This window comes from Cydia fagiglandana, chromosome 12 (genome assembly GCF_963556715.1).
Source record: "Cydia fagiglandana chromosome 12, ilCydFagi1.1, whole genome shotgun sequence".
Classification (NCBI taxonomy): domain Eukaryota; kingdom Metazoa; phylum Arthropoda; class Insecta; order Lepidoptera; family Tortricidae; genus Cydia; species Cydia fagiglandana.
Window position 1 is genome coordinate 12,658,659 of NC_085943.1, and position 27,469 is coordinate 12,686,127.

The 27,469-nt window shown below is 36.5% G+C and overlaps 1 protein-coding gene and 1 long non-coding RNA gene across 2 annotated transcripts in view; both read right to left on the minus strand.

Annotated features, from left to right (window-relative positions):
* Positions 1-26,830, minus strand: part of LOC134669633 (acetylcholine receptor subunit alpha-like 2) — a 46,967-nt gene extending 20,137 nt beyond the window's left edge. The window contains exons 1-3 of the mRNA XM_063527298.1: positions 26,423-26,830; positions 3,021-3,065; positions 1,270-1,379 (exon numbers count right to left, since the gene is read on the minus strand). Coding sequence (XP_063383368.1) covers positions 1,270-1,379; positions 3,021-3,065; positions 26,423-26,614 — 347 coding nt within the window. The 5' untranslated portion in view covers positions 26,615-26,830. The remainder of the gene's footprint in view (positions 1-1,269; positions 1,380-3,020; positions 3,066-26,422) is intronic.
* LOC134669672 (uncharacterized) overlaps positions 1-27,469 on the minus strand; it is a 335,382-nt gene that overhangs the window by 240,161 nt on the left and 67,752 nt on the right. The gene's annotated exons all lie outside the window — the stretch shown is intronic.

A 27,469-nucleotide genomic window follows, 5' to 3' on the forward strand; every position in this document is an offset into this window, starting at 1 on the left:
GGCTTGTGTCAGTCAGGTGACCTAGAAAAGACGGGAAGAGAGTACCAGGCGGAGTATATTATTATACCATGATCATTCTAGTATTCATCACCTGCCTAGAAATATAAAATATAACTTACTTCCATTATAATTAGAATACTTTTTGAAACTTCCATATAATTTTTGTGCATACATTTGTTTTGTTAAACGTGATATAATTCTCCGGCCCCCGGTCCCCCCGTCACGGTACACATCATACCGAGTGTTCCGTTGTTGGGTCCATAATGCCCGGCATATAAAATATTACGCCGCTTTGACTCTTTGTCTCGTAATATGGTTGTCGTTTTTTGGTTATTTTATTGCGATTTAAAGGGTCGGGATTTAAATGGGCGGCAATAATATTTGAGTGTGTTTTTGCTAGAGAAAGGAACAAAGGGTTTTGGATAGGCAGTTGACCTTGCATTTGACCTCGATTAAGTTTCACGTTATTTGAAACGTTTTTATCAGGTAAGTGTGAATTGCTTACGTACATAATTCACTAACACTAACTTAACATAGAGCATGTCACTGTTCATAGACCAAATATTATTGTTAGGGTGGAAATTTTGACATACCTTGTAGAAGCCACATGAGTGAAGTTATAGTCAAAGTATTATAATTGTTCTGTACGGATTTTTAAATCTTGATGACCCTAGTACCTATTCAATAAGCAATTAATTATTAAGCGACCAGTTTGTAGCCATACGATTAAATAAATCAAATCTTGATGAAAGGATTTTATAAGGCGATGACCAGGGCCGGGCCGGGGCGTCCGACACTTCGTTCTATGACAGGTGATCGGTGATCACGTAGAGGTTTTTTTGCCCTGACCCGGCCTCGGGCTGGTCTAACGTGAGTCATAATTAGTAAGTCAGAGACCCAGAGGGAGAAGGAGAGAAAGAGAGAGAGAGGAGTTACGTGCGTTGCCGATGGGAGTATTAGTTACACCGAGGGCGACAGGTCATTCCACGGTTTAGCTGTTTAGTTTCTGGAGAAATTTACAGTTGAGGATTGCCAAGTGGTGGAAATGGAAATGTTGTCGCGAAGAGCGATGGTTGAAAGAATAATATTAGAACAATTCCTTGGAACACTCCCCGTCACTATAAGTACGAATTCATACGAATTTGTCCATTATGGTGGCACTTTCACAATGTCACTAGCCATGTCGATGAAGAGTCACCTTCGACTGACACTAGATGTACCTAGTACTTGCACCGATGTGCTAAGTAAGTGATTTGTTAGTAAGCTTACTTGTTGTAAAGCACTATATCGGGTAGCCAGATGTGTTCAGAGGGCACGTACAGTTCCTTCTGTCCGCCGTACTCATTCGGGTCCCATTTGAACTTGTGGTCCTCCCACTCCTGCAACCAAACACAGTGTTAGTTACAGATACAATATAGTGTTTTCATTTTGCTATCTAGCATAATTCGACCCTTACCTCATATGAGGTGTCACCGTAAAATTGTAAATACCTAGTTACTAGGTAACAATCTCGCTAGTTAATTTATAAACTGATGACGGCATGAAGATATAAACTAACATACCTAACCTAACTTACGTTAGATTATAAACTAACGGATGCACTATCGTACGGTGTCATAGGCATCATAAAATCACGCATTTGATTAAGTGGAAAGCCGACTAGCGGATGCGACGGTGCAGTACAGACCATCCTAAATCCTTTAACACCTGCAAGGCGACTATAAGAGTGACATTCCATTTCCAACTGCAGCTGCAATACTGTTCATTTTCTATGGCAATTGACAATGACAGCGACGCGTTGCCATAGTAAAATGAACAGTATTGCAGCTGCAGTTGGAAATGGAATGTCACTCTTATAGTCGCCTTGCAGGTCGGATAGAGAATTAATATAATATTCCAAAGGCTTTACAAAGGTAATTGCGAAAATAGTTATGTGCAGAATGTGGTTTATGGTATGGAGGTTGAAAAGTAAGTGATTTGTAAGACTGGATATAGTCAATACATGCACTGAGAGAAAAATCATCACCAGGAATTAAAAAACAGTTCTGTACTGGGGGAAAAAAATGAAGTTTTAGTAATAATTATGGACGCCTCACTATTTCTGTAAAGTTTATTTATTTCTACAAACAGCTCAGTAATCCCAAATATAATTTCAACAAACAGATAATATAAATTGCAAGAACTAATAGAAATTGCAAAAGTCAATTTGTTCCTATTAGTTAAAGATAAAGATAAAAAATAGTTTATTCAAGTAGGCAATTACAATGCGCTAACTCTCCTTGTCCCCGGATTAAGTTTATTTTTGTAATTCTAAGTGTGTTTTTGTTGTACTTTTCTCTCAGTGTGGATTTACAAAAACTTCACTAGATACCATGGCCACTAATGTTTGTCTTTATCTATATCCCTACACCAAACATACCAAAATTCATTAAATAACACAGGAAACAGAATTTATACCCACGCTGTACGAGCAGAAAACAATTTGAGCTGAAATTGCTCGGTTGCATGTCGCAAGGCAATATTTAGCTGCATTCGGGGCGCTACATTCTGGGTCTGAGTTCCTTAAATTTTCGTGAAATATAAGTGTTGCTACAGCAATTTATAATTCTACAAAGGAATGTTGTGTTTTAATAACGATATGAACAACACTAAAATACACGATTTAGAATCAAATAGATTGTAAAGCGATTACTTCCAATTGTATTTTCCCTTCTTAATACGACGCCAGCACGGATACGGTCGTTCTTGTCTACGTGACAGCGTGATAAAAAGGTGTCCGTCACTTTCAGTCCCGCGATGGTAAAAAGTGACGGTTATTTATCACGTGGATAAAACCGCCCATAATACGCAGTCTGATTTAAATGGTCACGATTTTCACATCTTATTTTTTAGTTTAACTGGACTTGCTCGTTTTCAGGGACAACGCCGGCTGAAGTAAATATCAACATCTTCTATCTGCAACCCGCACTAAATGACTTGGTCTCGTTTACAAACTTTAACGTTTCCTTAATTATACTCACATGTTCGAGCCATACGTTGGTGGTCAAGATTTGATCTTTCAAGTTCTGAAACAAAAGAATTTTTTTTTTTATTATTGATCATAAGTGGGTTGCACAGATGTGACGGTTAATATAATGAAAGGCATTGGGTTTGGGTTTATGAAACGAGAACAATGCGAGTTTTAATAACTATTTATGTACAGTAACATACACTGCTTTATCTACACATATTATAAGCTATCTATATTTGATCACACTGAAAATTTAATTTCGATTAAAACATCTAGACTGATACATGAAATGAGGTCAAATCAAATTCCTTTGTTATCTATATATATAAATGCAAGTGTCCTGACTGACTGACGGACTGACTGATTCATCAACGCAGAGCCGAAACTACAAAAGCCAGAAAGTTGAAATTTGCACACCAGATTGCATTTATAAAGTGTACAAGAGATAAGAAGCGATTTTGAGAAATTCAACCCCTAAGGGGGTTAAAAAGGGGATGAAAGTTTGTATGGGGTTAGAGTTTTCTTTTAAGCTAGGAATTTGAAACTTCTTAAAAAGATATATTATTAAAATACGAGAAAACTAATTTCAGCGTTTTTGAAAATTCATTCCCTAAGGTGTATAAATGAGATGATTTGATTTGATTTGATTTGAAGGTGGTGAAAAAGGGGTTGAAAGTTTGTATGGAAATCAAAAAATTTTTCGAACGCGGGACTTGAATCTTTGTATTTGGAGATATTATTAAAAGGCAAGAAAAGTAATTTCAGCGTTTTGTAAAATTCATCCCCTATCAGGGTTAAAAAGGGGTTGAAAATTTTAATCCATTATAAATGGTTTTGAAACTTCTTAGAAAGGCATAATAGCCGATTATAAAAAAAGTAATTGCAACGTTTTTGGAATTTCAACCCCTAACGGGGTTAAAAAGAGGATGAAAATTCGTCTTTGGGTGTAAATTTAATTTTAAGCTAGGAACTTGAACTTTTTGCAAAAAAAGGTATTAAATTAAAAAAAAACATGAAAACTAATTCAAGCATTTTTGAAAATCATCCCCCAAGGTGGTGAGAAAGGGGTTGAAAGTTTGTATGGAGATCAGATATGTTGTGAGTGCGGAACTTGAATCTTTGTATAAGGGCATAGGTATTAGGTACTTAATTAAGAGAATACAAGAAAAGTGATTTCAGCAACCAACATCACAATCCAATTGTCTTAAAACTTCATAAAACTTGCTAAAATAGAAAAGTACTTAATTTCAACATTGCTTGGATATGAAAATTATATGTACTAAAGATGTAAAATGTTGAAGATAAGATTCCACGCGGACGAAGTCGCGGGCAATTATTATTCTAACAACTCAGTAAGTATAACATATCTTACTGCTGACCGTAAATTGCGATTATTGAACGCATCATAGATGATTTATGATTTTTGTGTAGATATCGCAACCAGCCGCACTGAACGTTCAAAACCTACGGCCCATTTCGAATAATGCTTATAGATGTCACAGCGTTATCAACACACAGACAACAAGTTGACAAGTAGTATCGTATCGCTGTGACAGCTTATCCCTATCTGAAGTATTTGATAATTAAAACAACGAAAGTACGTTAACACAGCTGATGCTTTATTCCGACTAACGGTATGCATACAATATTATAAGTACCCACATATCTATACATAACACCCCCACACTTATTCTAATATTACATAGTAATATACTATTTTAAGTAAAACTTACAATAACAAAATTATGGTCTAAGCGGCGCTAGTTTAATACTAATGAAAATAAAACTTATACTAAGTATACATACATTTGTTGCAGACAAGTACCTAAAACCAATATATAGAATTGCATAGTAATGCTTTACACAATATAACTCATGTTAGCTTGCATAAGAAATAAAAGATAACTATCGCCCACATATCTAAGTAAGTATTCTTGGCTGACATTATCTCTCCTCTCTCCCTTACGCTTGCGTGAATACACTTGTGTGGTTACGCTTGTGTGGTTTTATATAGGTAGCTGTAACTAGTCAAAACTTAACAATACGTATTTAGGTACCTGTAGGTATTAATGAAATATATAAAGGATAACACAACGAGACAGGTATGCCATGTGAAAGGCTAGGTATAACTAGATAACATTACTATTTTTTTTATACATATTACATTTAACGTTAACAGATGTAGTCAATTTCAAATCCGTAGCGTTTTACTACTTTAGGTACTCTTTTTTCTAATGCCGGTAACGGTGGGTCGACACGTTTCGCTCGTTTAGGGTCCCCTCCCTCAACTACCTTTCAAATCTACCAATCAAATCCCTAACAACGTTTGTCCTAAAGTCACTTGCCCTAACTGGTTTGTCCTAATGGGCACATGCCCTAACGATCAATTATCATAACGATTATTTTCCATAATGTAAGGTTCTGAAAAATGGTTAGGTTTTAGAACTTGCTGCCACAAAAGTAGGTTAGGTTAGGGTTAGAACTTCGACCCTTGCAAAAAAGAAAATATGCTTAATAACATTAGGATAAGTAATCAATAATTAGGGAAATCAAAATTAGGGTTTTTAGTGTTAGGACAACTGATCGTTATGACAAACAATATTAGGGAATGCAAAGATAGGAGAAAAGACTTTAGGGATTCAGATATAGATCCGTCATACGTATATCTGAACATTCAATAACTTAATTAAGCGGGTCCTGAGGAAAACCCTTACGTTGAATGGAATGTACATTAGCAGGGACTCTATTAGAAAATTAATGATATAATATAAGGGCTAAAAGATATACCTACCACATTTCGTACCTTGTCACAGTGACTATCAATATGAAAGTCGATAGATACCTCCTACCATTGTCACTATGACAAAGTACAAGATGGGTAGGAAAACTAGGAAATTAAATCCTTTGACATGTGCTGTGTACAATAAAGTGATTGCTACTACTGTATTTGTAGCTGTGGAAGATATTTATTTAAGTTTGATGTATGGTTACATTTTATTCATAATTTTTTCTCAACCTAACAGAAGGGTACGTTTGGATCAAAAACGTTCAGGAAATACGACGTCTTACTGCGCTTGCTAGGCCACCAGCGCTTATTTCCCTAGCTTAATAATAAAATATCCCTTATTGTTAATAACTGTAAAGATACTCTAGAAAATTCCTTGCCGAAAACAAACGACTCCACCAATACATCACTGCTAGATAAACGCTTACTAATTAAACAGGATAAACTGCACTTTTACAACACCCATAAATTATGCAGGCCCCTTGCATTGCGTGTTCGCATTGGTTACGCGAGTGCGAGCGAGATATATTTATTTTATTTAGATATCATTTTAAATAAGGCAACAAGGCCCATATTACAAATACCTTACATACTAACATATAATTATTATAAACTTAAAAAACTAAACACTATTTAGGCGACAAAACGGCGTGACTCCGTTGAATAGTCTGGTCTTGGTTATAAAGCGGATCAGTTTTAATTTAAGAGTCCGCAGCAAGCTATCATAATAGCTGCCAGCTTAGCTTAGTCTAACTCTACACATATACGCTCATATAGCTGACAAAAAGGCTTAGGTCTAGGAAATACATTAGGTATTTCATAAACATAAATTATGAGTCATAATGTACAATAAAGCAGGCCACTGACGAGTAGGTATCCAAATGGATGCCGTTACAATGGATTCATCCAAATGGACGGCATCCTAATATTAAACATTATACGTTTTGGACATTCACGGTCGATTTTGGATTGCAGCCACGCTATTTGGACTGTTGGAAGGCTCGTCAGTGACCTTAAGGTGACGTGGGCCCGACATGTCTGACATTGTCCGAAAGGCTAATAGAATATCGGAATCCGCCTTTATGGGAATTGACAATCAAAATTTATTAATTTAAAAAATACAGAAAAACACACAGTTTTGTTCATTTTACTTGCTTCCGATATCAGATGAAACCGCTCATACTGGTAATATAAACACGCTCGTACTTCTCAAGCGATTGCAATAAGTAGCTGAGCGCCATGGGGTCGCGACTATTTGTTTACATTGTGCCGTCCTTCTCCTGCTACATTTGAAAGAGTGGGACGAAAATTAGCTTTGATATAGGTAGGTAGTTATCAACCCCACTTTAATAAAAGGAAAAATAAAAACGTCTGTAGTTAATGTTTTATGAAACAAAGTGTAAACTTTCCATTTATTTTTCATCAAGGGAAAGTTTTCTAGGTAGGTAGGTAATGAATAAATCTTAAAATTGTTCTACATAAAAAAGGCTACAAATATAATGACCACCAAAAAATACTTTGGTACCCTAAATAGAAAAATCATGCTTACCAAAAAAAATTACTGAACACCAAAAAAATAAGGCCTAAAATTACAAATGTACCACCATTTTAATTACGACTGCACTTCAAATTGTATTCGAATACCAAATATAAAGTAAAAAGTACCAAATATATTGAATGATTACCAAAAATCATTAATGATCACCAAATCTTGAAGACCAAATAATAGCGATATTTTCACCTAAATAAACCACTATGATACCAAAAAATGTATACATATTACCAAATAAAGTAAAATGATGCCAAAATTACTAGCCCCTCCCGCTCAACCCCCGTACCCCGCACCGCATAACTTAGGTAGGCATACTGAAATGCTACTAGAAAAGTATGTTAGGTTAGGTTTGTACTGCTATCAGTTAAGTGGGCTAGGTTAACACTGCGACCCTTACAGAAACGAATTGCTACTAGAAAAGTGGGTTAGGTTAGGTTTGAACTGCGACCCTTACAGAAAAGAAATGCTACTAGAAAAGTGGGTTAGGTAAGGTTTGAACTGCGACCCTTACAGAAACGAAATGCTACTAGAAAAGTGGGTTAGGTTAGGTTTGAATTGTGACCCTTACAGAAACGAAATGCTACTAGAAAAGTGGGTTAGGTTAGGTTTGAACTCCGACCCACACAGAAACGAAATTCTACTAGAAAAGTGGGTTAGGTTAGGTTTGAACTGCGACCCTTCCAGATAAGAAATGCTACTAGAAAAGTGGGTTAGGTTAGGTTTGAACTGCGAACCTTACAGAAACGAAATGTTACTAGAAAAGTGGGTTAGGTTAGGTTTGAACTGCGAACCTTACAGAAACGAAATGTTACTAGAAAAGTGGGTTAGGTTAGGTTTGAACTGCAACCCATACAGAAACGAAATGCTACTAGAAAATTTTGCTTTGCTTTAATAGGATAGCAAGATTTAAAAATTTGGTTATAATTTAACATTAAAATGGAGTTCTAATTTTGGTGGTCATTTACTATTTTTGGGTTTACAATTATTATTTTGGTGTCATTTTATTTAATAGGATAGCACGATGTAAAAATTTGGTTATCAATTGACATTAAATTGGGGTTTGAAATTTGGTAATTATTTACAATTTTTGGGTTAATAATGATTAATTTGGTGTCATTTCCTTTAATAGGATAGTAAAATGTAATAAAATTGGTAATCATTTCACATTAAAATAGTGTTATAATTTTGGTGATCATTCATTATTTTAGGGTGGTAAAGTAGATTTTTTTGGTATTAAATTTTATTAAATCTGGTGATCAGTTAAATAGCAGCCCATAAAAAAAACGAACTATATAAAACTTTTACTCGCTCTAATTTCATTGTATGACAGTTTCTCGCAAATAAAAGAACTTGTATCAGACATAAATAAATACACTCATGGACAAATTTAGAGGAACGTATAAAGAGGTTTAATTACTGGCACATAAAGGTATTTTCACCACACCAGCTCGGAAAGGCTTACTTTGCACCTCAAAAACTGATAGCAAAGTTGCATTTTATTCACATGTGAGACAAATTAATCAAATGCAAATTTCGAGTTGTTTTCTTATTAAATAATTTTACGGTTTAGACTCACTTGTTTTTAGTCAGTCGCGCGACATGTTTCAGAGAGCCTAGGTCTCCTTTCTCACAAGTGAGTCTAAACCGTAAAAATATTCAATGTTAGTATGTCTCACAACAGTTTAAATTCGATTGTTTTCTTATGTTTGATGGTAGAATTGACTTTTAAATGAAGATTTTGGATGATAAATATTTAATAATATTCATTTGGATTTGGGTTTGTTTGATATTTTACTCGGGGGCAAATTTTGTTTAACCCTCGTACTTTGAAACCCTCGTAACGCTCAAGATCCAATTTTTCAATTTTGGAATCTTTCGCTTACTCGGGTATCAATATTAGCACGAGCGGTTAAACAACAAATTTGCCCCCTTGTAAAACAAATAACGATTTAATATTAGTAATTAAACTTTTTTGCGTTCCTCTTGTCTTTGAGTAGACATATAAACCTCAATACCAACACCAAAAGATACGCAACCGTGTTTGATGATATCCACGGTCCGATTCGAATTTTAAGATACGTCAATTAATAGATCTAGAAACGACATTGATTAGACATGTCAGCGTCAAATGTGACGTTTCTTCAAACAAAAACGGCACTTTTTATATTAGATATCTTTTCTAGATTTATTAATAGACGTATCTTAAAGTACGAATTGGACCGTGAATATCATCAAACACGGTTGCGTATCTTTTGGTGTTGGTATTGAGGTTTATAAATATTGTATACTCACATACATACATACTTAAAGTTCGAATAGGGCAGTATGTTAGTTGAATGTTCATGGTATTTCAGAATATTGTTTTAAAATGAAAGCGTAACTTCTATTCGGCGGGGTTCGCGAGGTTCTAAGCCAATTTTAAATTAGCTTCCAGTAAGAGGTAGCCCCCAGATACTTATACAGGATAGTCGAGCCCAGTTAGGTTCTCGGGTCGATAGTTGGCTGGTTGCCAACTGTCGTCAAATCACCATGCGTAATGTTCGTCTATTTTGGTCGCCTTTGGACAAGATATCTACTACCTCACTATGTATACCAACGTGGTACCTACGTGCCGTTATTAATGGTACATGCTAAGTTAAGTACATAAGTACAGATTATGGTCGTCAGTAACCTTACCATGAGTTTTACGCGATCTTAAACGCTAGGGACTGCTTGAACACAAACGCATTAAATTACGCTTGCACCAGTGTCAGTAGAGGGAAATGCATTGTAAGTTAGTTTGCGCAGTCGCTAGTAAATATGTCAGTGTCAAACTCGTGGTAAGGTTACGGATTTCTGGCAGACACGTCAGGGGGACAAGTAAGGCACATGCAGATGTATCTGTGGACAGATTTCTAGTAGGCATAATCTGTGCCTAATTCTGCCAGAAATGTGACGTTCGGATGGCATTTGCGGCTGCATGTTGCGGCGTCATTGTTGCCGCTGCTGTATTAGTCAATCTCCTAATGAGTAGACATTTGCCGCCGCATTACTGCCACAATTATGACGCTCATACACTGAGAGAAAAGGACAACAAAAATACTCTTAGAATTACAAAAATAAACTTAATCCGGGGACAAGGAGAGTTAACTAATAGGAACAAATTGACTTTTGCAATTTCTATTAGTTCTTGCAATTTCTATTATCTGTTTGTTGAAATTATATTTGGGATTACTAAGCTGTTTGTAGAAATAAATAAACTTTACAGAAATAGTGAAACGTCCATAATTATTACTGAAACTTAATTTTTTCCCCCAGTACAGAACTGTTTTTTAATTTCTGGTGATGATTTTTCTCTCAGTGTACCGTCACCGTTTAGTTGACTGTCCACCGGATGCACTGACTGCACATCTGGCCCCAATTTCACCACGGCTAGAATTGTCAGTGACATATGTCGAGCGACAATTGTCAAGCGACAGGTGACATATTACAATTTTATAAAATATTTTCTATAGAAATACTTACAAACATGACAGGCATTTTGCTACAATTGTATGTATTACAATTACTTTTTCTAGTCGACATATAGTCGTTATATGTCGGAATTTCGTGACAATTGTCGTGTTTCTTGTGACAATTGTCATAAACTTAGCAAGAGAAATATCTCTTTTTTTTCAGATATAATAAAGTTTTTTTAATAATACAACGATGGTGGCAAACAGGAATACGGCCCGCCCGATGGTAAGCGGTAACCGTAGCCCATGGATGCCTGTGATGACGTCAGCAACAGCACTGATGTTTTACAATTGTCGCACCTGTCACCGTGGTGAAATTGGGGCCTGCTATAGAAATTTGACTGACATATCTGTACGTACGGACTTGATTTTATTTGCTAATACATATTATACCTGTGATACTTATTTACTATAGGCCTAAAACTGCTCTGAATCAGAACGCAATAATCTTCTGCTCAACTTAACTAAATGTTAATTATACCTAGTGTGAAGCTTTTGTGCTTACCACAAGCGCTCGCTGGGATTCTTTGGCTGACCGTGTGCCCGGGCGGCCAATTCGAACGTACATTTGAAATTAAAATCATGTCATTTAGTTATTATTCACGCGTTATCACGGGCGTATGATAACCAAAAGACATCATTTAGAGAGCATTTTGATGAAAAAATGTAAAATTGAATTGGCCTAGGTACGTATGCTTGTCGAACGCAGGGCTTAACGCGAAAATTGATATGTAGATAATAAATGAGCAAGAGGGACAGAGAATGGAGATAATGAAAGCACGATTTTCGATATTTAAAACCTTTGAAAGCCTACATTAACTATGAAATTGTGCTTATTGGTGGTTCCAAAGTCTGATTTCCTAGCGAGAGATGATCGTGTAAAAATCCACTATTAATTTATTCCTAAACTTAATAGCATTTGTTTTCACACGTTTCTGCTTAATATTTTAAAAAATAATTGAGAGATGAAATGTCAAAATAATGCCAAATTAACTAGAGATTCAAATTTCGCATCGGCCTCTAGGTAACAAACCGTAGCATTAGTCGTTGAATTTGGGAGCATTTCGCGTGTATCCGACCTGATTTGTGCTCGAGGCTTTGTGGACTAGCGATGTGAACTCACCAATTATCGGCACATTCTGCATACAAGATATTCCCCAATACTGGTATCGAAAACTATGAGCTAATACTAAACTTGATAGCAAAAGAGCAAGCTTCTCTATATAGTAGCTCTAGTTTCAGTCACACTTACTTACTTAGTCTACTATTCTTTTAGTATGAGCATAAAGCGCTTGGTATTCCGGCGCTCACCAATCCGGCATCCGGCATGCCCAATCCGTGTAATTTATTTTCTATTTGCAGCTTTTATATATTATGTCATATGAATCAAATCAAAATAAAAGTTATAAAATGTTACTAGCTTATTCCTGTTGCTACTAGCAATCATTAGTAGGTTGTTCTATAAAATAACTGATTTAAAGTAAATAATTTACCTTGTTGTCACTAAATAAATAATAAATCATTTTTTCCAAGTAACTGTTTAAATATGCGGTGTAAAAGCGCGGTGCTTAGCGCTAGGGCGCCTAAATGACGAGTGATTTGCCACGATGGCGCTCTTGACGATATGTACGAACAAGCCTTAACGCTTGCTTGTGAATAAACGAGTTTTATAACACCTGTCACACTGGCCAGAAGACACAGTAGTAGTGCAGTCAAGTCAGAGGGAAATGTCAATACAGCATGCAATAACAGCTAACTTAGATGAGTATACGGTGCGCATAAAGGCTGACCGACGTTAGAACGGTCTGGGTCCAATCCGAGGCTTCCGACACTTCGTTTTCTATGACTGGTGATCGGTTATAACGGTGATCACATGACGCTTTCGATAGAAAACTGAAATTTCGGCTGTCTCGGCCCGGATTTGGGCTGTTCTAACGTGAATTTAACTGCAGAAGAAATGGTTAAGATTTAGTAGACTTTTCCTTTTAGTATTTAATGGAATAATAAATAATTAAGTCATAGATTAGTGTTTAAGAAAAACAATTCAGTATTTAGATCTAGATTTTAATATTAATAGGGATAAAGGCGCAGATCATCGCTTTACTACTGTTCCGAAACGTCCCCTGTGTCACAGTCCCACCGAGCTGTTACGTTTTTACTGTCGTCATTTCTTTAAAACGTGGTCTGTGTACAGTCGGCAGCCAAATTGGATCGCAGCGTGCGTTCGCTTACACAAACACGTCGCCCGAGGTGCACAAACACCGTTGCAATACATATCACTCATATATATACATAAACCATCGTATGTGTGGGTAGATGAATAAAGATTGACGTCCGGTCTCACCTAGTGGGTAGTGACCCTGCCTATAATTTTTTTTTTATTCAGTCTAACAATCAGCCGATGCGTGTTATTTATTTCTTCGTCTCTTTATATATTATTTCACATTTCAATAAAAGCATTATATTTTATTCATTAATTCATTCAACATGGCGCAGTCAGTAGGTTTTAACAAGATGACAAATCAAATTATTTTATTAAGTATTACATATTCGCGAAATTTCAACTGGAAAGGTGGAAATCCGGTGGCCGAGTGGTTATGCCGTTTGCCGCAAATATATATGAGGCGCTGATGGTTTGATCCAGCCTTAGACAAAGAGCACTGAAGCCTTATAGGGATATGTAAACCTGTGGTGCGTACAATAAAGTGATAACTACTACTACTACTGAAGGCCTTAATCACCTTTTTCGTATATGACATCAACGAGTGTGGGCCCGATTCGGATTTTGAAATAGACATCTATTAGATATGTTTTAGAGATCACCAAGATACGATAACGATATGTTTAAGATCTAACCTGTCAAATTTGACATTTGCGCGATTCTGGAGATACTCTTGAACGATTTCCACAGGATATGACTTAGAGATCCAATTCACATCTTACTCTATCTAACGTAAAAGTGACATTGGTTGCCCGAATTGCGCTGCAAAAGAGAACTAGTTGATATCTAAACTATGACGTATCTAGAATGGATCTTGTACGTGTCGTCTCTTGTGAATATCTTGAAGTTCGAATACGGCAGTGTTTCTGTTTATGATTTACAGATATCAACTCAACAGATAGATGTCTCCCTAGCTTTAATTTAGAAATATTTTTTACATCAAAAATCGTTCAGTTTTAGAGCCGTAGGTATATCAAATATTATTGATTGTAAATAAAAATGATTGTAAAGACAGCTGTAACTATGTACCGAATTAATTAAAAAATAATATTTTAAACGTGAAATTAATAATTGTTAAAAAATAAACTGGTTAACCATTTAAACCTCCCATCTCAGTATCTTAACGAGCCACATCATATTAATACCAATCAGTATTTTAACTAGAGACATAAAATGAACACCAATAACAATTCAAGTCCTATAATCGTTTCTTACTGCCGAGCTGTCATAAAATGCCTCAATTTTTCCGCTCTCGAGTTCGCATAACCGCTATGTAACGAGCTAGTAAAAGATCTTAATTGAAATGGAAGAGACGTTTACAGACCTCGGGGTAATTGCTATGCATTTTGCTACGTTGAGGTTTTTGTGCTTTTTGTGTTTCATTGCATCTTGATTTCGTTTTACCCATTTACCAGTATCCCCTGGGCAGGACATGTATGCATCCTGAAAGATGGGCCAAAATGGTTACCGAGTGGGACTCACGGAACACCATAGATGGCGCTGGCCGGGGTGCAGGCAGACCAAAACGAAGATGTCGGGACGACTTGGATGCTTTTAATCTGGATTGGCGGGAACGTACACACGATAGGGTTGAGTGGAAGAAAAGCCTTTGTCCGGTAGTGGGTCACTAAAACTAGGCTTAAAAAAGCGGGCAAGTGCGAGTCGGACTCGCGCACGAAGGGTTCCGTACCATAATGCAAAAAAAAAAAAACAAAAAGAAAGCAAAAAAAAATACGGTCACCCATCCAAGTACTGACCACTCCCGACGTTGCTTAACTTTGGTCAAAAATCACGTTTGTTGTATGGGAGCCCCATTTAAATCTTTATTTTATTCTGTTTTTAGTATTTGTTGTTATAGCGGCAACAGAAATACATCATCTGTGAAAATTTCAACTGTCTAGCTATCACGGTTCGTGGGATACAGCCTGGTGACAGACGGACGGACGGACGGACGGACGGACGGACGGACGGACAGCGAAGTCTTAGTAATAGGGTCCCGTTTTACCCTTTGGGTACGGAACCCTAAAAACCCCCAAGTGTAAATTTCATTCGATAGCGTGACGTGACGTACATTATTTGTATGGGATTTTGAGGTTACAAAATGTCCCGCTTAGCGCGCTATTCAGGTACGGAATTCATAGATCTCAGAACGGAAAAGAGTTATTCCTGAATCTTGGAATGCCTATTTTTTACATTACATTAGGTAAACATATTTTTTTAAATTGGGGTATTTTGAGACTTGGATGATATTCATTATGACATTCGACCATTTGAAGGAAACTATTTAGCATTTGAGCATCTTGGGACAAAGTTGTTTTGAAATTTAGGACTTATAAAGAAAATAGCATTATATTAGTATGAATTTAGGTGCAATTAAACCAATGCGCTTCTGTAAGGCTGGATATTACAAAGTGACATACTGCCGTATTCGAACAATGAGATACGTCAAATACTAGATATTGAAACGATATGGATTAGATATGTCAGTGTCAAACAAGTGTCAAAATTGACATTTCTTCAAACAAAAACGTCACTTTTGACACTTGTTTGACACTGACATACCTATTCCCAGTCCCACAGCAAATGGTGTAAAGTGGAGTTTAATAGAAATGGTATATAAACCAATGTACCGGCGCTACCACCCACGACATAACGTAATAACTATTATATTATAAATAAATAAAAAAACCGATGCTAATCATAAGATTTTAAACAATTTTAAAAATGCCATGTACAGTCACCAGCAATAATATGTTACACAATGAAGGCCGCAAAAATATCTGACACGGTCTTATTTGTAGAGCCATAAGAGCTAGTCACATATTTTTCCGGCCTTCAAAGCATAACATATTTTTGCAGGTCACAAATAAAATTACCTAAATACTCATCAAAGTCCTGGATCGATTTTACCAAATATAGTACCGTAAAAATACCGCATCAAACTCGGTCCATCGGCTTGAGGCCTACGATTCCACAGATATACATTAGCGTCGACGTATAACTGTCTTCTTTTTGCACCGGGGATTAAAATCCGTTACATAAGCTGTACTAAATATAAACCAGATTGGAGATAATGTCGTTAGAATATAAAATGGCAATTTTCCTCCGCCCGAGGTATTGTTTATTTTCAATTATAAACTTCATTATAGTGGCGAATGGAGCCCTCTTCATTATGAATAAAAAATACCCATGCATTATGAGCGTAAGATAGTCCGAGAGCCATTGAAACCTTGCTAAGGTTGCGGGAGTTTTTTATTTTCTAGGCATTTTTCTTGGAAATTGTCTTGAGTAGTTTGAAACACGAAAAAAAGAAGTGTTAGGTACTTTTAGTAGAATAGTTATAGGGAAGTGTAGATCTCTGGATTAACCCAATTACCATTTCTTTCTGAGTGAGATATTTTTGTGTAATATCGAAATATTCTTGGAATTGGCGATCTTATGCAAACATGAATTATTTTCATTATGAAAAAATCGGTGTAAGTTAAATGTTTTATTCCTTCATTTAGGTACCCATAGATATACTGAAATAGATGTCATATGCGAAGGAAAAAGGACCAAATCTATCTATCTATTTCGGTTTATAGTTTAAATAGTCAAGTCTAGTGTCTGCCTACTTGAAGCACACAAATTAAAATATTTTCATAGAAAGTAATTTGATTTGTTTGTTCTTAGAGTAGGTATAGATATTTTTATAAATCTGGCCTGATGAATATTTTATCTTCCGCAGAAAATGCTTCTGATCGCGTCCGGTCTGAGAGCAGCTTACCAGGCAGCTTTGTCGACTTATCAGGTTCTAAATTAAATATAATTTCTATTTCGTTACAGTATTAAACGAGAAAACTTAAAGAGGAATATTATGCCCGACATTGGTGCTTATTAGTAGGTATATTACACGCTTATAATGTTTAGTATATACCTATTCCCAACATTGCAAGTTTTAAATTGTATAATAAAATTATATAATTCTACATAGAAAAAATGGTTTTGTTATCTTTAGTCAGCAAACGAGCAGAGGAGCCTCCCGATGGGAATCTGTAACGATCGCCCATGGACATAAGCAACACCGGAGCAGCCACTTATGCGTATATATAACCCTGTAAAACCGTTTGTTTCTTGAAGAATTTCTGTCTTAGCGCAAATACCTTATTCCACATTTTGCACTTTCTGAGAAGAATGGCGACATGCCCGCTTATTCATCTTGTACCATGTATCTATGAAGTGGGTGACCTTTGGCAGACAAATGTTAGCTGACTTTGCCCCATAAATTGAGACTGTTCCATAAATAAACCATTATGATAGCGTAATGGCGTAACCCTGTTAAAAAACGCTTACCTGCAAAATAAAGGCTCATTTAAATTAACTAAAACTTGTGGGGCAGATGCCTCGCGCGCCTCCGCGGGCGCGCCGGGAATCCCAACTATGTCACAAAGAGCTAGTGTGTTAGACTTTGCTACGAACAGAATTTCACATGGAAACTGCCGTGTATTTACTGTAGCTTCTTGGGCTTTATGTCTGGTGAATTGGAAACCGCTTTGTCGTTGTACGTATATATAAGAGTGGAATTACATTTTTCAGCTGGTAACAATGGCGATTGATCTCAGTTTAATCTCATTTTGGCATTAATCGAATGCACCCCCATACCAAAAGCGGTATCTCAAAAGCGGTATTCGAGACATTACTCTGCATCGCTCCACGGGAGATCTGTTACGAAGTTGGTTATAACTAACTTTTGAGAGAAAAAATATTTATGAATAGGTATGCTGGGAAGAGACGAAATGTCATAAAAGTTTGATAAACTGTGGATAAATTTAATTGACCGTAAAACTGTCATCTTAAAAGCTACTTGTGTAATACGATTTAACCAATTTCATTTTAATCATCATAAAAAAGTGCTCGAGTGGAGACCACGGACTAGCAAACGCAGCGTAGGACGTCCACCCACAAGATGGACGGACGACCTTGTTAAAGCCGCCGGAAGACGCTGGATGCGGGTGGCTTCCAACCGGTACGAATGGAGGTCCAAGGGGGAGGCCTATGTTCAGCAGTGGACGTCTTATGGCTGAGATGATGATGATGATGATGATGATTTTACGCAATTTGATACTAATACGTTTGTATACGGGGAAGCAGTCGTCCACTATCGTTTTTAACGACTCGCGTTAATAAATAATAAAATGCGAGTGCAATGTCTTATACATATCATAACAGTAACAGATTTTGAAATCTAAATACCGCTCCAAAGCGGGATAATTTCAGGGCCTCGCCTGCCAATACCGTTCGAGTGTGTGCCAATTTAGTGAAACTAATCAGAAGACGCAACTTTAGCGGGATTACGGACTATGTTGTAACTTGCTTCAATTAAATGGGTTTAATGGAATTTGAGGTAGATTTCGCATGTAAGTGGGACGTTAGGTTTTAGTATTTGTGTTTTAGGTATAGGTTAGGTTTAGGTATAGCTTTACTCATTAGTAAAGCTGCGTGGTGCTCAAGTCACTTAAAAGTCATTACTTTTAAGTGACTTGAGCACCTGAGTGCTGGTGGCCTAGCGGTAAGAGCGTGCGACTGGCAATCCGGAGGTCGCGGGTTCAAACCCCGGCTCGTACCAATGAGTTTTTCAGAACTTATTGTACCTTAACCCAATATTAGCTAATCTACTTTAATAAAACTCATCCAGAATTAATTATAAATAAATAAAAATAAATAAATTTGGCCATGTGATCGTCTAGTGAAATTAATACGTTGTGAACCTTAGTACCCTTCGTCTTTTATGTGCAGACTGATTAGATTTGGATTTAAAATACTACCCCTAAAATACCCTATGTAATTGTAAATATTTCTACTGTATTTCTATATTATAACAATATCATATGAAAAAAATTAAATAATAAATTATATTTTTTTAGAATTTATCTTCTACCGAGCCCTACCGTGACCAGTTACCATGAACAGTAGTGTAAGCCCTTGTTGTTTGTAATTATATTTTCCTTTTATATCCATTCGCTAATCTAGCTAGCTAAAGGAAAATATGCATATGTAAATGTTGCAAAAATTAATACGTACAAACATACTTTATCTACTATCACGCCTCGGATGAAGTCGGGTCTCTAAACTAAATAATACCTATTTTATTTTGTTTTGTTTTTAATAGGTATTCCTAAACACTATGTAATATTTACTTTTATCTGCGTTTCGGAACCTATTTTCAGACAAGAAGAAACGCCAAGAAACTTATCTGAATATACTATAAATGTATGAAATACTGAAGCGATCGTCTAATAAACATGACTTTTTAACCCTTAGATACCCAATATAGAAAAGCTCAAATTGTCACTAGTGAACTGCTTCGCCTGTCACTAGCTCCCTATAACAAAATTATTTAGTATGTCCTCAAATAACTTTGTTCCCCTATCTCACCAAATATAAAAATGTATTACCTTTAAATCATATTTAATATACGAGCCTCAGTAACCCATCCATATGCTACTAAAACTAGACTTTAATTTATTCTGTATTTTAAAACAACTAACTCTCTAATGATTTTAACACTGTATGTAACCAAAATACATGTGAAAGAATAAATAATAATAAAGAAAGAAATAATAATTAACCCTAACACCCAAATAATGACTCTACCCTAACTCTACCCCAATTTCACCTATTCTAATGTGTAAGACTAGAAGCGAACCTCTAGTATTACAGGGGGGGGGGGGGGGAAGTGTGTGAGAGGGATCCTAATTTAAGCTGTAAACGTTCGGCCGACAAAACCGAGGTATTGCAAACCCTAGTGTCTGTGTAATTTGCCTCCCTCCGCAGTATAGGCCGTAGCCAAGGGTACTGACGAATAAGGCGCCCTATTCCAAATATAAAATGTAAATATATAAATATATATAACAAGACCACGCTTCTTCAATTACCAACAGATTTCAGTGAGTAAAGATTACTCTTAATGATCCACACGTGAGATCCTCACATCCCTCTGTCAGACCTTGAAGATAACGTAAGAGGTATAATCGTCACCTGTGTAGGTAAAAAGGTTGACGCCAGGCCCCTCTCGCGACCTGGACCTAACACTCTACTGGATTCCCGGAAAAGCCTGCTTATCACCGCTAGGTTAGGCGTTTTCGGTTGATTGACCGTGCAATCAGACACTAATCTGGCTCTAAAACACAAAAACACCAAAACACACGTAAGTATTTACACTGAACTAGCAATTGAACAGTCTGACAAAAAGCAGCATAGTAGCTACGTAATGTCAAACATTCAACCGTAAAAATAACACCTTTGTTTTAACGTCTACGGGCGAGCCAGAGATCGTGACAATCCGACGGACAAAAATAGAATAAAAAGTTCCAAGCTTGGCGTGGGGGTATTTATAACCATAAAAGACATTAACGAAACGCGTTTGACGCATTTGACGCGTTAGGCGCACTTCAAAATAAAAACTTTGTTATTTATTTCCTTTAAACTCGAGTTCCAATCTTGAGTAGTTTTAGCAAAGAGATGTGAATCCCATAAGACAAGCAAAGTCAAAAGAAACCCCTTGCCTCGGAAATCAAGACAAAGCCACTCTCTAACAGATGGCGCCACTCTCTTGATATTCAACAATTCTAATGCACATCAATGTAAAAAACATGGATCAAAACACATGGCGTTCCAAAATTAATAAAAATCATTTATGTCTATATGTAAATATATATGTTTTATTGATATTTTTATACATTTTCATCTTTAGTTTCAATACTGCGTCAACAGATGGCAGCATAATCTTCGTGACTACAAAATTCACCGACAGTAATTCTCTATACACATTCCATTCTCTTTGGATTCAGCGAATCAGTTTTTCTGATTAATGGCCCACTACAAACTTGACTCAGTTAAGTTTTTGTTTGTTGTTTCGAATTTCTCGTGAGAATGTTTTGCTGTTATTTATAATTAATTTACTGAATGCATATATTATAGTTACTTACATGTATTTATTTTAATTAACATTTGTATATAATCATTGAGGTTTTAAAGTTTATGAAAATAATATAGATCGATTGATCAGCTGTGTCAATCATTATTTATGTTAACTAGATCAGCTAGTGCGTCTAGTTACATTATGTACGAAATATCATTTGATATTTACCAGTCGCTTTTCGGTGAAGGAAAACATCGTGAGGAAACCTGCATACATCTGCGAAGAAATTCAAAGGTGTATGTGAAGTCCCCAATCCGCATTGGGCTAGCGTGGGGACTATAGCCCAAGCCCTCTCGCGCTCGAGAGGAGGCCTGTGCCCAGCAGTGGGACGTATATAGGCTGAGATGATGATGATGATGATGACTTGAGCTCCTCTTGAAGTGTATAGGCATAGTGATGAGACTGAAATTTTAACAGGTGATTTGAGAGTCAAGAGACATTGACCCCTATTCGACAAGCGACGTTTGACGTATCGTGTTGATATCCCGTTGATGTGGGAAAAATCATAAGTTCTCGAATACGTACAATGTCAAAATTTGACATTAACAATCCACAGTTAGGGTGACAAGTAAACCAAACCGAACCACCCTTAGTTTAGAGTTGAGTTTTGGTTGTACCAAATGATATTATCCACCGTTGATGGAATCAACACTCAGTATGCAATAAAATCAACTGTTGATTTGACGTGGATGCGAAATCTGACAGTTGTACATGTCGAATTTGGCCCATTGTCACTTATTGCAAAAGTAGTCATAGTGCTTTGGTTCCATTGCGTGATTATTTGTATCTTTCAAAATACTTCCCAGTTCCAAACTGCCTACATAGGTATCAAAGGATTTCTTCTTAAAGTTGTCAAATGTTATCATAATGACTCTCGTACAGGAGTCTCAAAACACCCAAAAGTTAAAAAGTAAGTTTCGTGAAATTTGGCATTCCCGATGGGATTTCTTTTTGAATACGTCTTACTTTATTGTGGATTAACATTTATTATAAAACGGTATGCTGATGCTGGCATTATAACCAACAGTTGTGATCAGATTATTTTGAACACGTTTGAAAGTTGTTGATACTATAGGTAGTTCGTTTTTTTTAGCATTAGAAAGAACTTCGCAGAAGTAAGCTTGTGGTTCCAAATCCGGCACTTTTAGTGGTAATAATTTGAAGTAAATTATATCTATTGACCGTGCTACATTAGATAATTCAATAATTATTAACAATTAAAGAGCCTGATAAAAACTGCACGCTTACTTCTGTGGAGTTCTTTCTAATGCTAAAAAAAACGAACTATAGGGGCCCGATTCGAATTTTGAAATAGACATCTATTAGATATCTTTTAGACATCACCAAGATACGATAACGATATGTTTAAGATCTAACCTGTCAAATTTGACATTTGGGCGATTAAATATATTAAAAACGGGTCACTCACGTATTTTAAGTCGAAAAACGCTCGACATGTTTAATATATTTAATATGTCTGTGTCTCACGGAATTTTGTTATTAGAATTTGGGCGATTCTGGAGATACTCTTGAACGATTTCCACAGGATATGACTTAGAGATCCAACTCACATCTAATAATAGATATTTTATTCTATCTAACGTAAAAGTTGCCCGAATTGCGCTGCAAAAGAGAACTAGTTTGATATCTAAACTATAACGTATCTAGAATGGATCTAGTACGTGTCTTCTCTTGTGAATATCTTGAAGTTCGAATACGGCAGTAGTTCAACGGCCTCCTAGCCTAGTCAGTAGTGACCCTGCATACGAAGCAGGAGGTCCCGGGTTCGAATCCCGAATCCTGGTCATTTCTTACCATCCCATTTAATTAAATGTTTTTTTTTATTTTTTTTTTTTATGTGTGCTTATCACAAATATTTGTTCCTGAGTTATGGATGTTTTCTATGTTGTTGTTATTGTATTTAAATAATTATTTATGTATTATATATATCATCGTCTAGTACCGATAACACAAGCCTTATTGAGCTTACCGTGGGATTATATTGATCTGAGTATAAATTGTTCTATAAAAAAAATTGTCACATGCACCTCACTACATCCTGTCGCTCGAAGTGCCACAGAATAAATAATAGTACTAGGTACAGAAGACTCACTCTCTAACTAAACGCGTCTGTTACGATCAGGACAGTTATGCTAGGTGGCGACAGCGCCACGCGCGGCTTATGGCTAGCCACCAAAATTGGTGTGGAACGGATACATCTTTTTAGCAACCTGTAGCAAAGCGACGAAATCGCGGATTGAGCCACGCCTGGAAGTGCGCCAATCGGGCACTACGTTAACAATCCTCGAGGCCTATTTGTCATGTTCACCGTTAACCTGCATGTCGGTGACGCGGCTGTGTTTGAAGCGCAATTAATTTCGGTTATTAATGAAATGTGAGCAAACACGGTGGTGGCGTGTCTTTTGTTGTGTTGAGGTTTACACAGTTTATACACTCATGGACAAATTTAGAACAACGCGAAAGATTTAATTACTAATTTTTAAATTACTTTAGGTGCTGTAATCCAGTAATTAGAGATCCCTTACAGGGATAAGTTCGCCTTTGTACCTTTATTTCTGTAAATATTATGTAAACCTGTGTTGTGTGCAATAAAGTGATTACTACTACTACTATTAAACCCTTTTTTTGCGTTCCTCTGAATTTGTCTATGAGTATAGTTGCCTAATTTCATGGTATACCTATGGCGCTGTTTTTCTATCATTTGTATATCATCATTTTCTTGTCCTTTCCTTGTCCCATTCACTTGGGGTCGGTGCAGCATGTCTTTCTCTTCCACACTTTTTCTATACAACCTTTTATATACTAACCTAACCTAACCTAACCTAACCCTGTATAAGGTTAAATATAATTCGCGGTAGATACCGCAACCACTCGGCCACCTGAGTCACGGCGCTATGGCGCTTTCTTAAGTATATGCAAACTCTTAAAGGCTTACGACGCCCTTTGCCCTTCTACAATTGTTTTTAAAATATTAGCATTTTAACCACCCCTATCTCTGTCCGATCTACGATCCTCTACGACCATTTAAACTTGAAAACCCGCGAAATTGTGTCAAACCCTTAGGTAAGCCCTTCTAAAATATTATAAGGAGCTCTCTAGTGGCTCATTTAAGTCCAGGGGCTCAAGCCAAGAGTCCTGCTTAAACCCGATATTATACGTATCTGGTGGTGGTAAATCCTGATATGTATACAACTATACAGGGTGATTCATGAGACGTGAGCAGGACTAATTCTGCACACTCAGTAACTGATATTTGATCGATCACCGTCGTATTCAGGCGAAACAACTACACTTTTTCCTATTTTTTAACTTTTTGGTGAGGGTAAATTTAATTCTCTACAATCATGGTCACCCTACAAGACCTAATTAATAAACATAAAACATCTTTAACCGTAATGACAGAATTTTGATTACGAAGAAAATAAACTGTCAAACTTGAGTTAGATACGAGTTTTCAAAAGTAACTAGACCGTAATATGACAGTGCATGATGACATTCAATTTGACATAGACTATAGGCAAAGACATTATATAACTTCGTATCAGATGAAGTCTAAGAAGAAGATAAAGTCTAAGAAAAAAACGTGCCTCGGAAATCAAGAAAAATTCATTCTCGGATAGATGGCGCACACACCTTTGGCCTATCCTCGGCTAGATGGCGTGACGACACTGTTTCATATTTAACAATTTTAACACATAGATATCAGGGAATGAACATGGGTAAAAATGATATAAAAATAATAAAATCATTTATCCATATTACACATACACATTTTTTTGATAATTGTATACTTACGTGTTTATTTTGAGTTTTAGTCGTGTGTCGACAGATGGCAGTAATTTTACGGTGACTACAAAATTTACTATGACAGGACTCCTCTATACTCTATCTATTCTCTTTGATATCGGTAAGCTTAGTATTCTAATTTCAAGGTGACCATGCATGCCGTAAATAAATGAATAACTTTTTTTTTCAAAACGATATTCGATACACGATTTCAACTAGATAATTAACGTTAACCTCACTAATACTCAAAGCAGTTGCTTATAATTTACGAAATGCGGAGTGTTAGTCCTGCTCACGTCTCCTGAATCGCCAGACTCATTGAGAATACGCTTTGGAGGCAAAAATCGAAGAGCAGTGAAGTATTAGTTTCAAGAGGGGGTTCTAATGTAAAATTGTAGTTTTTATTGAAAATTTAAATTTATTATGGAAATCAAGGGAAAAGTCATGCAAAAAAAAAACAACGGGTTGCACTCCGGGAGTGCCGACAGAAGTGAAAACTCAATGACTAGTCCAAAATGTCTGCAGCACTAATGTATAATTTGACCCATCCTCCTGAAACTGAAAAACTTTAGTTTCGAAATTGCTGGCCAGTGAGCTTAAATTTGTAGCGTTAATTGTTTAAAATTCGAATAGAAATTGTAAAGTTACCTTGCAGACCTCGCATCTAAATATCACCATGATATTTTGAGTTTTATTCACCAGTACTAGAGTTCGCTTTTATTAGCGATTTCATCAAGATGTAGCTTTATTGAATTATATATGAGTGATATAAAGTTAGAATGTAACTGTGAGATCCTCGTATTTCAGCCCGTACAAGATTAGAACATTGAGCTTTATTGCTTTATATAAAAGTCCAGTTTTAATTAATTTACCTGATTATGATACGTTATGACTAAAGTTCTTTGGTGAATAGCATTGTCCGTCATACATGACATGACGTCAGCGCGATACGCGTTATGCGTTACGCGTTACCCGTTACGCTGTCTCGAGTTTATCATTTATTCCCCACCTCGAAAAGTGCTCAGCGCCGCTAAAGAAGACTTCAAAAAATTCACATGGATACTAGATATTCGCAATGGCCCAAATTCATATGGAAACTAGATAGGTATTCAACGAAAACTTAAAAAAATTAAATGTGAAAAAAAGAACAAATTTTGTGTCTATCAAAGGCAGTGCACGCGTCCAAACCGTTTGAATTACACGGGTTAGCGAAGCGAGTGTAACACGATAAAAAGCTATTTTGATATTGAGTGTTTTGGAGTATAAAAGTGCGGACGGAATCCTCTATCGTGCATAGTCCGATGTGCTTTGAGCCTGTTTTATACTAAAAATATAACTGTTTAACATAAAACAAAAGATCCAGATTTAAGGAGATTTGGTTTTGCTGGTGGTTTGTTATACTTATTTGCGCAAGTATTTATGTACGCACACGGTGGGCACATTAATCAAATAAATACGCAAATAAATGTAACGTGTTAGCACTGATTATTTAGCACGTTATTATTTCGCGAATTAGCAAAGTAAATGTATTTTGTTCTTATTTTGACGTGCTTTAGGTGTGTTTATTACTAAAATTAATACAACGAAACTTACCAAGTCAATCAGTTGAGACAGCCGCAGGCCGAGTTTCACCAAAACAGTATTATTGTTCTTATCAACAGGTCGGATCAGCCTGTTATAATTACTAAGCAAATCATCGTAAAGTCTCTTAGCGTCCGGATTGGCCCACACAACAAAAACAAAAGAAAACAATATGAAAACTATACTGAATCGCGTTGAAAACATTTTCACTCACTTTGAGGTTATGTTTCAAAATCGATAACACTGACAAAACGCAGTACCTTTTTCAAAATCATACGCGTAAAAGCGTATTATAAAGTATCTTTTAAAATCTGAGAATTGTTTAAAAAGCGATTTTATAGTATATTTGACAGCTAGACCCGAGAGCGCTCAGTCTGTGGCGCCATTGCGGCCGAAACGTCAAATCACTACTGCGCAGACTCGCTTTCTGTTTATTACCATGACCAATGACAAACTCCAGTTGTAGCTACATTCGACAACTGACGAATAAAACCTGGTTAATGTTTACTTACTGTATTAAACTTAGATTATCATTCAAATAAACTGTCTTATTTTGATTTTTTTGCCTAGTTTTTTTTAAGCTGTGGGGTATGGTTATCTTCAGCCGAAATATGCGTGTTTTTTCGGCTTCGAATACATTATTTACGTGTAAGTAACCGATCGATGCGCAGTACGCACGCGCGTTACCCATTCATGGTTGTCGCCGCATCGCAATAATAGATGGCGTTGGCTGTAGGCAATTAATTTCAGTTGTTATATTTACGAAGGGATCTCACGCCGCCGGGAATGCACGGCTTATCTCCCGGTACTTAACGGCTTGAAACTTATCTTGTACGCTATACTTCATGCTATTAAAGGAGCAGTATTTGTACATGTCATGCCTACGATTATGATTTGTATAGTTGTTACAGCGAGTTGGAGACGAGCTGTTATGACATACACGAACCGAGCCGCCGCCACACTGAAATAATGAGATACTTATTTTTTATGAACATTCAAATAACAATAGTCTATGTCTGGTATGTACCAAGTTTCATGTCATTATAAGCATATCGTTTT